This window comes from Acomys minous, assembly GCF_964271855.1.
Source record: "Acomys minous genome assembly, chromosome: 15".
NCBI classification, from domain to species: Eukaryota; Metazoa; Chordata; class Mammalia; order Rodentia; family Muridae; genus Acomys; species Acomys minous.
The window spans coordinates 11183537-11196139 of NC_140497.1; the positions used below are offsets into that span (position 1 = coordinate 11183537).

Genomic DNA, 12603 nt, shown 5'->3' on the forward strand with positions numbered 1-12603 from the left:
TGAATCTTAAACAGAAAAGAAAATCAATCATTCAACTAGAAATATGGTCATCCACATAAAAGTCCTTCAACATCCTGGAAATCCATTTATAGCTCTTATTGCTTATTAATATGGATAGTTTCCCAGTGAGCTATTATAACAAACTATTTTTACAGATCCCCTACCTTGAAGAATAAAAGTCAATTAATGCCACTCTGACTTTTTGACACTTTCTCTTCCTTTTTTTCCAGAAACCAAGGGCTAAAAATATGATAATTTTATTGCCTTTTGAAAGAGAATGTAAAAATGATTCTTGAAGAGCTTTCATTATGACTGAAGCTCTGGGCAGCCCACTTCCCTGCACTTGAAGCTCAGGTTCACACCTCCACCAGTTCTGCTCTTTTGGAGTAGCCCTGCTCATTGGTATCTTCCTCAGTACTACCAGCCCAGGATCCTGCCTTGGGTGGCTCTGGCTTACCTCTTACAGCCCAGGTTTCTGAATGAGAAAATGGTGTAGGTACAAAGAGACACAGTAAGGTACTTAACAGTCATAGACAGTGCTGTCATTCACAGATTTCACTCAACATTATTGATGTTTTCTGGCCTATAGTCCTGTGCCATGTCAGGGCTGTTCAACACGCTGTTAGTAACTTAAACGCATTGATGATGTGTACCTGAAAGATTCCAGTAAACTCTTCCACCAAAGTACAACAACATCTTGGCCTTTACCACATCTCTCTGGAGGCATAAGTAGAGATAAGAAGAAAGAGCGAAGGAGGAAGGAAGCAGAGAAGAAATGGAGAGAGGAGGGATGTAAGGGGGACTGTGTAACTTCAAAACCAAACTATGTTACATAATGAGATACTGCTTCAAGAAAATAATAGATATATGTACATATATGCAGCTGTACCTAAGCTTGATTATGTACTAAAATTACTGTGTTAAATGACAGGGAAAGAAGTTATAGACATTTATGTCTGAGTCCCAACCCCATACTCATATCTCTAACACAGTTGGCTTTATTGTATCCCAAGTAGCCAGATATGCCATCATTCCTAGTTTTACTTGATTCTGGGTACCGAACCCAGGGCCCATATATGCTAAGGAAGAGTCTGATAACTAAGTATCAACCCCAGCAATAATTGGGTGACTATGAACTGAAGGCTGAGGGAGTCAAAGTTGAGTGACAACATGGCTTTCAGGAGCTGTGCAGATATTATCCCCAGAAGCTACCAGGCCTGTCACCCCATAATCTCCTGACATGCAGATCAGCCTCTTCAGTTCCTGGCCTTGTGTCTGGCCAAAAGTGATAGGTGTTAGAGTCTGTGTCTCAGATAAATATGAGGCCAGCCTCTCTCATCAGCATCCACAGGAGCTTAGACCATGACTAGCCTCCCTCATCAGCATCCACAGGTGCTCAGACCATGACCAGCTTCTCTCATCAGCATCCACAGCCGTTCAGACCATGGACAGCAGCTCTCATCAGCATCCACAGCAGCTCAGACCATGACCAGCCTCCCTCATCAGCATCCACAGGCGCTCAGGCCATGGACAGCAGCTCTCATCAGCATCCACAGCAGCTCAGACTATGACCAGCCTCCCTCATCAGCATCCACAGGCGCTCAGCCCATGGACAGCAGCTCTCATCAGCATCCACAGGAGCTCAGACCATGACCAGCTTCTCTCATCAGCATCCACAGGCGTTCAGACCATGGACAGCAGCTCTCATCTGTATCCAGAGCAGCTCAGATCATGGCTCCTCAAGCCTTAATCAAGGTGTCCATCACCATTCCAGCTAAAAATACCAAGATACTTTGATTCCTATCTGATCACTGACCCAGAGTGCTCCCTCAAGGCCTCATAATGACAATGGGGCCAGGAAGACAGAATTTCAGCCAAGCTGTAGCTTTAATCTAAGGTCCCCATTGTGCAGCAGAACCCGTCCCATCTGCATCATCCGCACTAGCAGGGTACTCAGTGATTGATGTACTCAAGCCAGGGTTGAATAATTAGAAAAACTGTGATATTTCTACACTGTGAGTGCATAATTTCCTAACCCCAATGCTCTAATCCTTGTTTTTTTCCTCTCTCTCCTTATTATAGTTATTGCAGAGAAACCAGGTATAACCTTCTATGAGCCAGCAAGGGCAAGGGAGTCTCAGTGCTATGGCTGTTTCCCTTGGTCTCCCAGGCTGTGCTGAGCATAAAATAACGACTTCACTCTCTCCCATTTGGGGCTCCAGCTTTCCTTTAGTTTCACTTCGGGAATTTGGATGGATCTCTGTCTAACCTTTGATATTACTACGGAATTATGCTTGAAAATTGATGAAAACTTCAAGAGTTTTCAGATTTGGGACAAATGAATACCGCTCCAAAGTCAGAGAGGGCATTCTAGGTGTTAATCACCATGAGGTACAGTGCCCTCAGCCTCATAAAGGGAGTGTCACCCACCTCACTTTGCATTACCTGAACAGAGAACCAAGGGAGTAACTCTAAACACACATATTGTGGGACAGACTCGCCAGACAGGGATTCAGGGAGCATTTTGAGGCGGCTATCACTGGGATCAGGAGGAAGACACTCATGTCATGGGGTTGGGCCTCAGGGATGTGTGTTGCACTTGGAAAGGGATTAAAAAATATGCTCAGCAGGCACACCTGTCACGGGTGTGCTCGAGGGTCAGAGGCCAGATAGAAGACATCTGTGGGGATTGTTTCTTGCCTTCTAGCATGTGGACACCAGGGACTGAACTCAGGTCATCAGGCTTGGGGGCAAGTGTCTTTACTCACAGAGCCATCTTAGTGTCCCTAATTTTTTAAAAGACAATTTAAGATACTTTTAAAATGTAGTAAAGTATGTATTCCTGAGTTGTATTCAAACTACAAAGCAATCTATAGCTCTATACTGAAAACCCTATGTTTCTTTAGTTGGAGAATAAATACAAACCTAAAATTTATCCAGAAAAAAATCACTTGCTATGACAAAGAAAATAAGTTTCCTTTGTCTTTTAGAGCCAGGTATTCAAAATGCTTAACAGAGCAGCTGTTAAGCATCAGTCAGTGCATATTTGGAGTGAGTACAAACAACCTTTGTACAGCAAGCAGGCCTGGGCAGCTCTCAAGAGCCACTCCCATCATGGCTGGGTGGTCAGAAGTGCCATACCAATCCTGTCTTTAGGAATCCTTCCTGAGAATCCACCTTCTCTAAGTGCTATTGGCTAATTGTCCTTGAGAGACAAACATGAGAGGCAAAGGAGAAAAAAATAGCATTGACTGCAGTCCTCCCCACCCCAACTAATTAGAATTTAGTACTAACTATAATGAAGATCTTGCCCATCATTTGTCACTGAATAGTAGAAGAGGGGTGCTCTCTTTTTTTCCCTGAAAAGACTTGTGGTCTCCTCCCAACATGCCACGAGGCCTGTGGGTAGCAACGAGCAGCACCTGGGTAGGATGCCTTTTGATGTGTTTAGCCAGTTTATGTTAGGACACCTAGAGGAATCTCCAAAGGTGTTTCTGCATGCCTAGACTGGGGCTGCACTGAGGCCTCTAAGTGTGGAACAGAAGGAAGGACTAAGCTATTTAGGGTCAAGAAAGGAGCAGCATCCAGCCTTCAGAACACACTCAGGTACAAGTGTGACCACTGGGCGTCTCCAACTCTAGTGAAGCAAAAAGAGGCTGAGTAACTGAAGGACAAGTCTTCTTCCCCTCTTTCCCTGCCCCACTGTATGTGTCCCTGAGTGGAAGCAGTATAACAACCGTGCAGGTCACCTCAAGTATAAGTGTGCACCTCCCTGGACATAGAGGTCTGATTGTGCACCACTCTGTGGAGCTACACTGAAAAACGCAAGTGGTCTAATGGTTTTAATATCAGAATTTCCATCACCACTCCTGTTACAACAGTGAGTAGAGGAAGAAAAATATTCTAGGCTTTATCAAAATAAAATATCAATATCACCACGAAAACCTAAGAGGGCAACAAATTGTTGAAGACTATGAAACAGGCATCAATCAAATTAACACAGAGATCAGATTTTCTATATGTGAAAGAAATGCAGAAAATACCAAGAGAATAAAAAGAAGTATTGCTGAGTACTTGTTGAGTGGGCATCTTAATGGAGATGGTAAGAATTAACTTTCCCACGGTTAAGTGTGCTGACATGCTAATGAACAGCATCCCCAGTCCTCTTCTTTGCTGTGCCATTATTGCTCTAAGTGCTTTGCCAACACACTGCTACTACCAGGCACAACTCTTGTAGGTTAAAGACAGGTGGATAGCTAATATTCAGAAGAGGAGAGCGGACGTCAGGACATTTCACATCCAGTGAATCAACACTGTGTAAGTAGATACTGTGTCCACAATCTCGGTGACAAGACCATGCATTCTAAGCAAGAGAAATAAAATTCACCTAACTCATTTAAAAAAATGGGGTAGCCACTACACAGCCAATGACAGAATTCAAAGACTGTTTCCTAAAGGCAGAGAACTGATAGCCTCAATTGGTCATAAAAATTAAAAGGCATCTTATATCTGAAACCAGCTTATAAATAAAATATATTTGAAAGCGGTTATGTTGACCATGTTAACTGTGTATTTTGTAATGATGTAAATCTCTCAACTATATACACAGATAATTTCCAGGAAGAGTTGTTTGCATTCCACAAAGCTATGGATGAGTTGCCTGCGGTAGACACGTGTTTTTGCTACCCTCAGCAGCCTCATTCCTTCTTCTTCCTGTCAATCATGCTATAAAAATCCAAGGAAGCGAGTACAGTCCAATTGATGGAGAATGGGAAGCCAGGAAGATAGAGGTGTTGTTAGCCTTAAATACGCATATGTGGGGTTGTGAGTGCAGCTGGGAGATCGATCCCTTGCCTCACATTTAAGAGAGCCTGGACTTGGCCACAGCATAGTACTAAAAATTATGCAGTACATATTTCTTAAATTTAGTTGTGAAAATCTGATTTCTTCCCAAAGGAATATCATCTTTCCTTTACCAATTAAAATTACTTGTGATATGTTGTTTAATTAATGGAACATATAATATAAAAATCATACCAGTTGATATGTTTTTCCTTATATTGGAGATCACAGGTGAAAAGAACATAAACATAATGAATAGAAATGAGAAGTGTCTCAACCATGTTTTCCCAGAATTCAGTGTTGCTGGGAGTTCTCACTGACCCCACCTTCTCACGGCGGAACATGTGCATGGCAACTGTATCAACCGAACCTCTAATTTAATTTTTTTTTGATTTTCCTTTCATAGCCACAATTCTTAAAACAAACAAACAAACAAACAAACAAACAATGGCCCATTTTGACTTCATTTAAATTGCCTTGACAATGCTGCTGAGCAGATCTTGAGCAGATCTTGAAAACTGTTCAATAATACGTTTGAAAGTTAGAACTAAGTGTTCACCATGTGGCACGCATGTAGTCTCTTGTGTTTCTTTATAGGAACACAACTTCCTGGTCAATAGGTTATTTATCTGAATGGACTTATCTAAGCATGCCATTACTCTGTAATAGGGGAAGCTGCACCTTACCTCACTTTCAGGTTCCCTTGCTGGGGCTGTCCATCGTAGACAGATAGGACATCGAAGTCCTCTTCCAGGGCAAAGGTGTGGAAGGACAGCTGTATCCGACTGCGCTCCCCAGTGATAATGATCCAGGTGCAGTTGGCATAGTTGGGGTACCCATGCGGAAAGCCGGGACTCTCGATGGTGCCATTGGGTCCCTGGACCAGGCCACCACAGTTCTGACCTAGGTAGAAAAATACAAAATAGCATGTTCTCTTAGTCATCATCAAGCTATGGCTTTAAGAATGCCCCTGTCATTTTGATAAAAAAAAATTAATGATGTATTATGGTGGGTCTTATGCTAATTTTCATCAGTGTTTAAAGGCAGAGGGAGAATAACTAAAGGTGAAATGGAAGAGAATTATGGGCCTTATTTGGGATCTCACATCAAAGTTAAGCTTTAATTTTAGACTACATGGGAACATATTTTTCCATCAATGATCTACATAAAATGCTTAAAATTTCCTGCCCATCAAACAGCTTTTTGTTAGATACTTGGAGTAGCCGGAAAAAAATCACATTATTAATGTAACTGTGATGCACACAGCTCAGTGCAGCTAAATGATTTGGACATATGGTAACAGGGGTAGGAAACACCATGGTTAACCCTCCGAGAATGGATTTGAATCTGTTCTGTGTGGGTAAGAGTGTTAAGATACAGTAGGACACAAGACAATAGAGTGTATCTGCTTGAAAACAGAATGCATGAAATGACAGTTTCCATGACACTTGAAGAAATTAGTAACATAGCATAGGGCAAAACACAAAGATATCCCCACCAACAACGTCTTCCTTGCTCAGGGAAAGCATCCTATGTGGAGGAAGGAAAATACTGTATCAGAGTGATGGAAGTAACTAAAGAAAATTTTTGGAATTTCTATAACTGTGCAGAGAACACTCATACCTCTCCAAATAAGATACCTAGACCATCCTGGGATTCATACATCATGCATTTAATGATGTCCCAGGAAGAACAAAGGTGACAGTGGCACTTAAGAGGAATTTCCTAACGAAAATGCTTTGTGTCCGGCACTTCACGCTAAACAAGAACCAGAAGTAGAGATAAGAGCCAGAAATAGGATGAGAGACTCGCACTTCTTTGCCTATTTCCCAGGAAAGAGAAAGAGAGAGGGGGGAGGGAGGGAGGGAGGGAGGGAGGGAGAGAGAGAGAGAGAGAGAGAGAGAGAGAGAGAGAGAGAGAGAGAGAGAGAGACAGAGAGACAGAGAGACAGAGAGACAGAGGGACAGAGAGACAGAGAGAGACAGAGACAGAGACAGAGACAGAGACAGAGACACAGAGACAGAGACAGAGACAGAGAGACAGAGACAGAGACAGAGACAGAGACAGAGACAGAGAATATATACAAGTCCTCAGGGACTCTCTTGATGATAGACTTGTATCTCTGACCTAGCCCCTCACAGCAGTCCTTTGGAACAAACTGCAGGATCAGGCTTCCTCTGAGGACCCTCTGCCACAAAGGTCATTTCTGGAAGATTAGTAACAGCTTCATGAACAATCGGCTGCCCCCCCTCCTCACTGGACATCCAGAAGCTCCTTCTTTTCCTTCCCCAGCCTCACTAATACCTCTCCTGCTGCTTGGCTCCTTCCCTCCTCTTGGCTCTTCCCTTCTTGGCTCAGAGATCTCCCCCAGAGAGCCTCCCTCCATGATCCTTCACCATCCTAAACACTTCCTCAGTGCAATCCCCCTTAGTCCACTTGTGACTACAGTCTTTTGTCTGTCCAATACCTCCAACCATTTGCCTGCCTTGAAAAACCTAAATGTCATGAGGACCCATGGAAAAGGGTGGTCACCAAGGTGTGGAAAGGCCAGTCGCTCTCTTTGCCTCATTGCACTGCATTCCTTTCTGCTGTAAATATTACCAATGTGGACAGGAATGAAACGCTCTTTTAGTTAGTTTCAGGATCTAGTTGCTTTGGAAACAGTCATGAAATGATGTCCATGCTCTTAGCAGTCTCTCCTTCCCTCTCAATTGGCCCATTTCCCACCAGCACATTGTGCATTCTTAAATGTTTTGACACTAGGACTGTGGTGGAAGTTTGCAAGAAACCTGGCCTTGCTCTGATTACGGCGTGTTGTGTAAGTATTTGAACATGAGTATTATCCCAGCTTCCTTTGTTGTACTGCAAACAGATAATTATTTCAAACTACATTTTAGACTTTAAAAAAATGCACCATAGTAGGTCTCAGTGAGCTCAAATCTTTCATGGTAGTATTATCAAATGATTGTGGGAGTTTGCTCAATCTTAATAAAAAAAAAGATTTAATGAAAAGGATTTATGAGTTTAAAACCAAAGAACTAATAAAAAGCCCATTTTCCACTAAATTTAAGTCTAACAATAATACTGTAGCAAGTGGATATTAAAGCTGCAGGGCTTTGAAAGGGCTTTAAAGGAAACAGTTTTTTTTTTTTTTTTTTGTTTATCTGGCAATCCTTACTTCATGGTAAATAAAAAAATGAAGACTTGATTATAAATTGGAGAAAAGAAAAAAGAAATTCAACAGGAAAGGTCAGCTGGGAAGTTGGTCACTGTTAGACACCCATCATGTCGTACCAGGTTACCAGACACAAAGAGTTCCCAGGAAAGAGCATTCAGGCAGCCTGCAGGGTACCAATTAGTATGGTGCATTGTGCAGGATGAGTCGTGTTTGGTCAGGAGACATAGTTTTCCATGGGCTCTGACAGAAACTTCAAGAACTGCTCAAGAGTTCTCAACAAAGAAACTATCATCCCTGGCTGTACTTTGTAATCAACCAAGGGTTTTTCAATGTTCCCATGCCTAAGATGGACCCTAGTACAGTAGTGCAGGCTAAGACGAGTGAGGGAGTCCTTGAGAAAGGATAAATCTGGAGACTGTATATTCTTCACTGTTACCATTGATTGGAACGTTGCAGTCAATAAAATGGGATTTGATCGACTCTAGTTAAGATAAGCTGCCAGAAGAAAAGTAAAAGTCCCAACACCCACCCGGTTACCAACTCCATCTCAAAACAAAGCCAAAGCTTTGCACTGGCAACAGGGTGGCTGATCAGCACTGGGAAGAGGATGGACTTTTGAACTGGATGTCCAACTGGGAAAATAAATACTGATTCCGGTCCCACAAAATATACAATGGATTAGAGATCTAAGCATAAAACAATAATGTTTCCAAAGGACAATAGTGCAAATACAAATCTGTGCATTTTAATACAGAACACACACACACACACACACACACACACATGCACACACACAAATAAACAACTTAAAAAAAAAGACAACTGGAAAAGATATCCAAAAAAGGAAGATATTTGAAGCCCATATTTGTAATCATTGATATGTGAAAAAAAAAAAGTCCCATATGGAGCTCACTCACAGATTAGTAAGGAAGAGGCGACACTGTCAACACACAACCCATTTTATGATCACGGTTGCCATGCACAGAGGCAGTGTGCCCAGCCTCCTGCTCCTCCTGCTTTCATACCATTGCTGACATGGCAGAACGCATCTCTATAGACAATGAGCCAAAATAACCCCTTACTCCATCCTTTCGTCACACCGCTTTCGTAATCCCCCTTCTTCCCACATTGCTTCACTCAGTTATCTCCCTCTATTAGGTAAGAGATACACACAGAACATTGGTGCCTAGGAAGGAGGACTTCTTTAGTAACAGAGAGAGAGAGAGAGAGAGAGAGAGAGAGAGAGAGGGGGGGAGGGAGAGAGAGAGAGAGAGAGAGTGCTGTAAGGCTTGGGTGTCGGTTTATGAGATAACGTGGAAGCACTTGGAGCTCCAGCTTAGAGAAAGCCTAGAATGTAGCAAAAATGGAGCTCAGGCAGCAATTGCAGCGCTAGCTAATGACACCAGGAGGTACATAGTGTAGGGAGCATGCTCATAATCCTTGTGGGCACAAAGAGGGGGGCAGGTATGGGCTAGTGGAAGAAGGACTCTCCCAGAAACTGGCTTATAGGCAATTTGTGTTTCATTTTATCAGACAACTCTGCCTGTATCTTGCTTAGATCCTGAGAAACTGAGACTGAACTACAGAGCAATGGAGTAAGTCATGTAACAGAAGAATTTCACAACACTGCAGCCTTGACGCTGTTGACTGGTTACTCGTCTCTGCTCTTAGTCAGGTTTACAGTGAGAGAGAGAAGCAAATGGAACAAAAAAGTAGGGGAAACGCGTTCAGTTTGGTGGAAAGGCATATGAATGAGTGTAAAGTTGAAGATAAAGAGGATGCAGACAAAGTAAAACTCAGACATCACATGAGGACAATTGGAAAAGTGCCCTGGGGACATGAGCCCACCCATCAAGGTCCCCAGCTAATAAAAATGCCAGTACATTTTGAAGGAGACACCAGACTGAGAGTATGGACAAACTGGTGGCCTCTCAAAACAATCATCTATGGAAGTGATTCCCTACGTTCAGACCCCACAGGCTATGTTATAGGTGAGGCACGCTGCTTCTTGAGCAGGGCACACAATCCATATAATAGTGATACTGTAGGCATACAAAATGAAAGAGTAATAGGCTCTTGGAGGCTTGCACCAAGGTTCCAGAAAGTTATTGAGGTTAAGCAGTGACTGGAAGCACTGAATTCCTTGAGAATTCCTGAGAGGGTATTCCACTAGGCAGCAAAGATGACTCATAAGACAAAAATAAAATTTACTTACTGTCCCAATACCAAAGATAAGGAATGCTGTCACAATGGCTATGGGACTGACCTTCCTATTACCCTGGTACCCAAAGAAAAGAAGTAAGATCAGTTTGTTCCTGAAGAATTTGTTGGCCTGATCTCCCTGCTGAGCTGGTAACACCGAGAAGTGTGGCTGTGATGCATCGGCCTCAAGACAGCTAGGTCTGACAGGGAATTCTGGCCTTCAGGTCCTGAGAAGGAGAGCTAGCCAGAATTGTGCAGTCAGGAGGCTGCTGGAAACTGTGCTGAGCACAGTATTTGACCATGCATAGATCCCTTCCATTCTCAGAAAGACAGAAACCCTTCTAGGGGAAAGTGTAACTCTTTGGGCCCTGCAACGACCCCATACTTTGAAAGTCATCAGCAGACTAAACAGTGCTATGGGACTGTCATGCTGAGGTGTGCAGGCCTCTGCTCTTAACACAGTGGCATTTGGTTTGTTCCTCTCTGCAGCCTTTATCTTTGCTTTTTGGGCTGTGTTACTGTACACTTTTCTTTTCCCAGCATAATGCATTTGCATCAGGGACTCTTCTGTGATGCATTCTGGCTTACTTAGGCATGTGATGGATGATGGAAGTTCACGTGCATGAAGGCTCTCTTGGGTGCCTTGTGGAGCTTTGCTGCCTCAGTTCTGTGCCCAGTTTCCAATATTACAGAGGGGAAAGACAGACACGAAATTTCAATATTCATGGGTCAGAACCTGAAAGATTCTGTGTCATTTAATTATTGCATAAACTTTGAAGTTGGAAACAGCTCAGCTTTTGATTCATGAACTGCATTCGCTTTTAGTTGAACAGTGTCTTATGAGAGTATCTGCTACAGAAAATGTCCATTCTGAACACAAATGTCTGACCAAAAAGAATGCTCTAAGATGGAATTTGGTTGCATAATTGAGAGAAGACCTGGCCTGTACTGGTTACCATTTAAAGAGCATCAGGATACCCCGTATTGAGTGCTACTAACATGTGCAAGAAAGCATGAGAAGAGACATCAAGATCAACTGGGACATAAGCAGACTTGCCAAGGATGCAGCTGTCTGTGACAAGAGATCATACAGACATTTGGTAGAGAAAACGGAAGCCCGACAAGGTACATCACTGAAAGGCAGCACCAATAGATGCTCATGTTTTTGACAAGCCTGGATTATCATTCAAGGTGTTTTTAAAATGGCACAGTTCAAGAGGAGGGAGAACACAAAAATTTAAAACTCTCAAAGCCACTTTCCATTCATTTCAGACATCCATTCTATGAAAATCTTAGTGTCTGTGTTTCAAATACTATATAAACTGATATGTCCATGAAAACATATGCATGTTCATTTCCTTTCAATAAGATATTGACCTCCAGAGTTTCTATGTCTCTCTGTGTCTCTGTCCCTCTCTATTCTGTGTCTCTCTGTATGCCTGTTTCTGTCTCTCCATCTCTTTCTTTCTCTCCTGTGTGTGTATGTGTGTGTGTGTGTGTGTGTGTGTGTGTGTGCGCGCGTGTGCGCCCGCACCCGCGCGCACATGCGTGCGTGCACAGTAGGCAATCTGCTCCACCAGTCTGACTGCAAGTTCATACATAACTACCAATTATCATGCCTGGTAGTCTTGCCCCAAGTATTCAAGACCACTTAATAGCCCACTGTAATCTCATATATATATATATATATATATATATATATATATATATATATATATATATGTTATTTCTTACATTGACTAAATGTCAGAGTGGACTTCTAAGTACCCGAGGAATCTTAAATATCAAGAGACCTCTGATTTTAGCAAAGGAAAAGGGTTCTGGATCATATGTGTCTGTTCTCAAGCTGCAAGCAAATCAGGCCTGCAGTGACCTCAGTTTTACCTTCTGTAGGCTTTTAGGCTATTTGCGGGTCTGGGAAATAAGATTAATTGTAGACTGATACTGCCTTAATTGCCTTTCCTGGGACTTTGATTAAGGTGTTTCACAATGAATATCTTCCAGCATTTTGCAGGAACAGCCTGCCCTGAAAAAAGTTTATAAAACACTGCATTTATGTGTCAAGAACAGCTGGATGTCAGCCACAGCAGCCTGGAGCAATTGGCCACTGGTTGTATTTTAATCCTAACACGTGAGGGAGATTATGCCCTTCAGAGTCCTGTGAAGACCCAAGTGTTCAGGAATGAACAAGATCACTCAGATAGCCCTGACCCTGTAGATGCACCATTGGATCAGTTTTGATGGTTCCTACAGGAAGATAGTATTTTCACTGGGCTATGCAAATACACTTCCTCCACTAAGGTTTGTTCTTATAGCCACTTGCAGGTTCTGTCTGTACAACTTCCTTGAAGCCATCCATCTTACCCCCACCCCTTGTCCTC

General features: G+C 42.7%; 1 protein-coding gene across 2 annotated transcripts in view; it reads right to left on the minus strand.

Moving 5' to 3' along the window:
• CSMD1 (CUB and Sushi multiple domains 1) overlaps window positions 1-12603 on the minus strand; it is a 1521983-nt gene that overhangs the window by 1216731 nt on the left and 292649 nt on the right. For both annotated transcript variants that reach the window (XM_084758080.1, XM_084758079.1), the window contains exon 2: window positions 5529-5745. In XM_084758080.1, the coding sequence (XP_084614206.1) occupies window positions 5529-5745 (217 nt within the window). The remainder of the gene's footprint in view (window positions 1-5528; window positions 5746-12603) is intronic.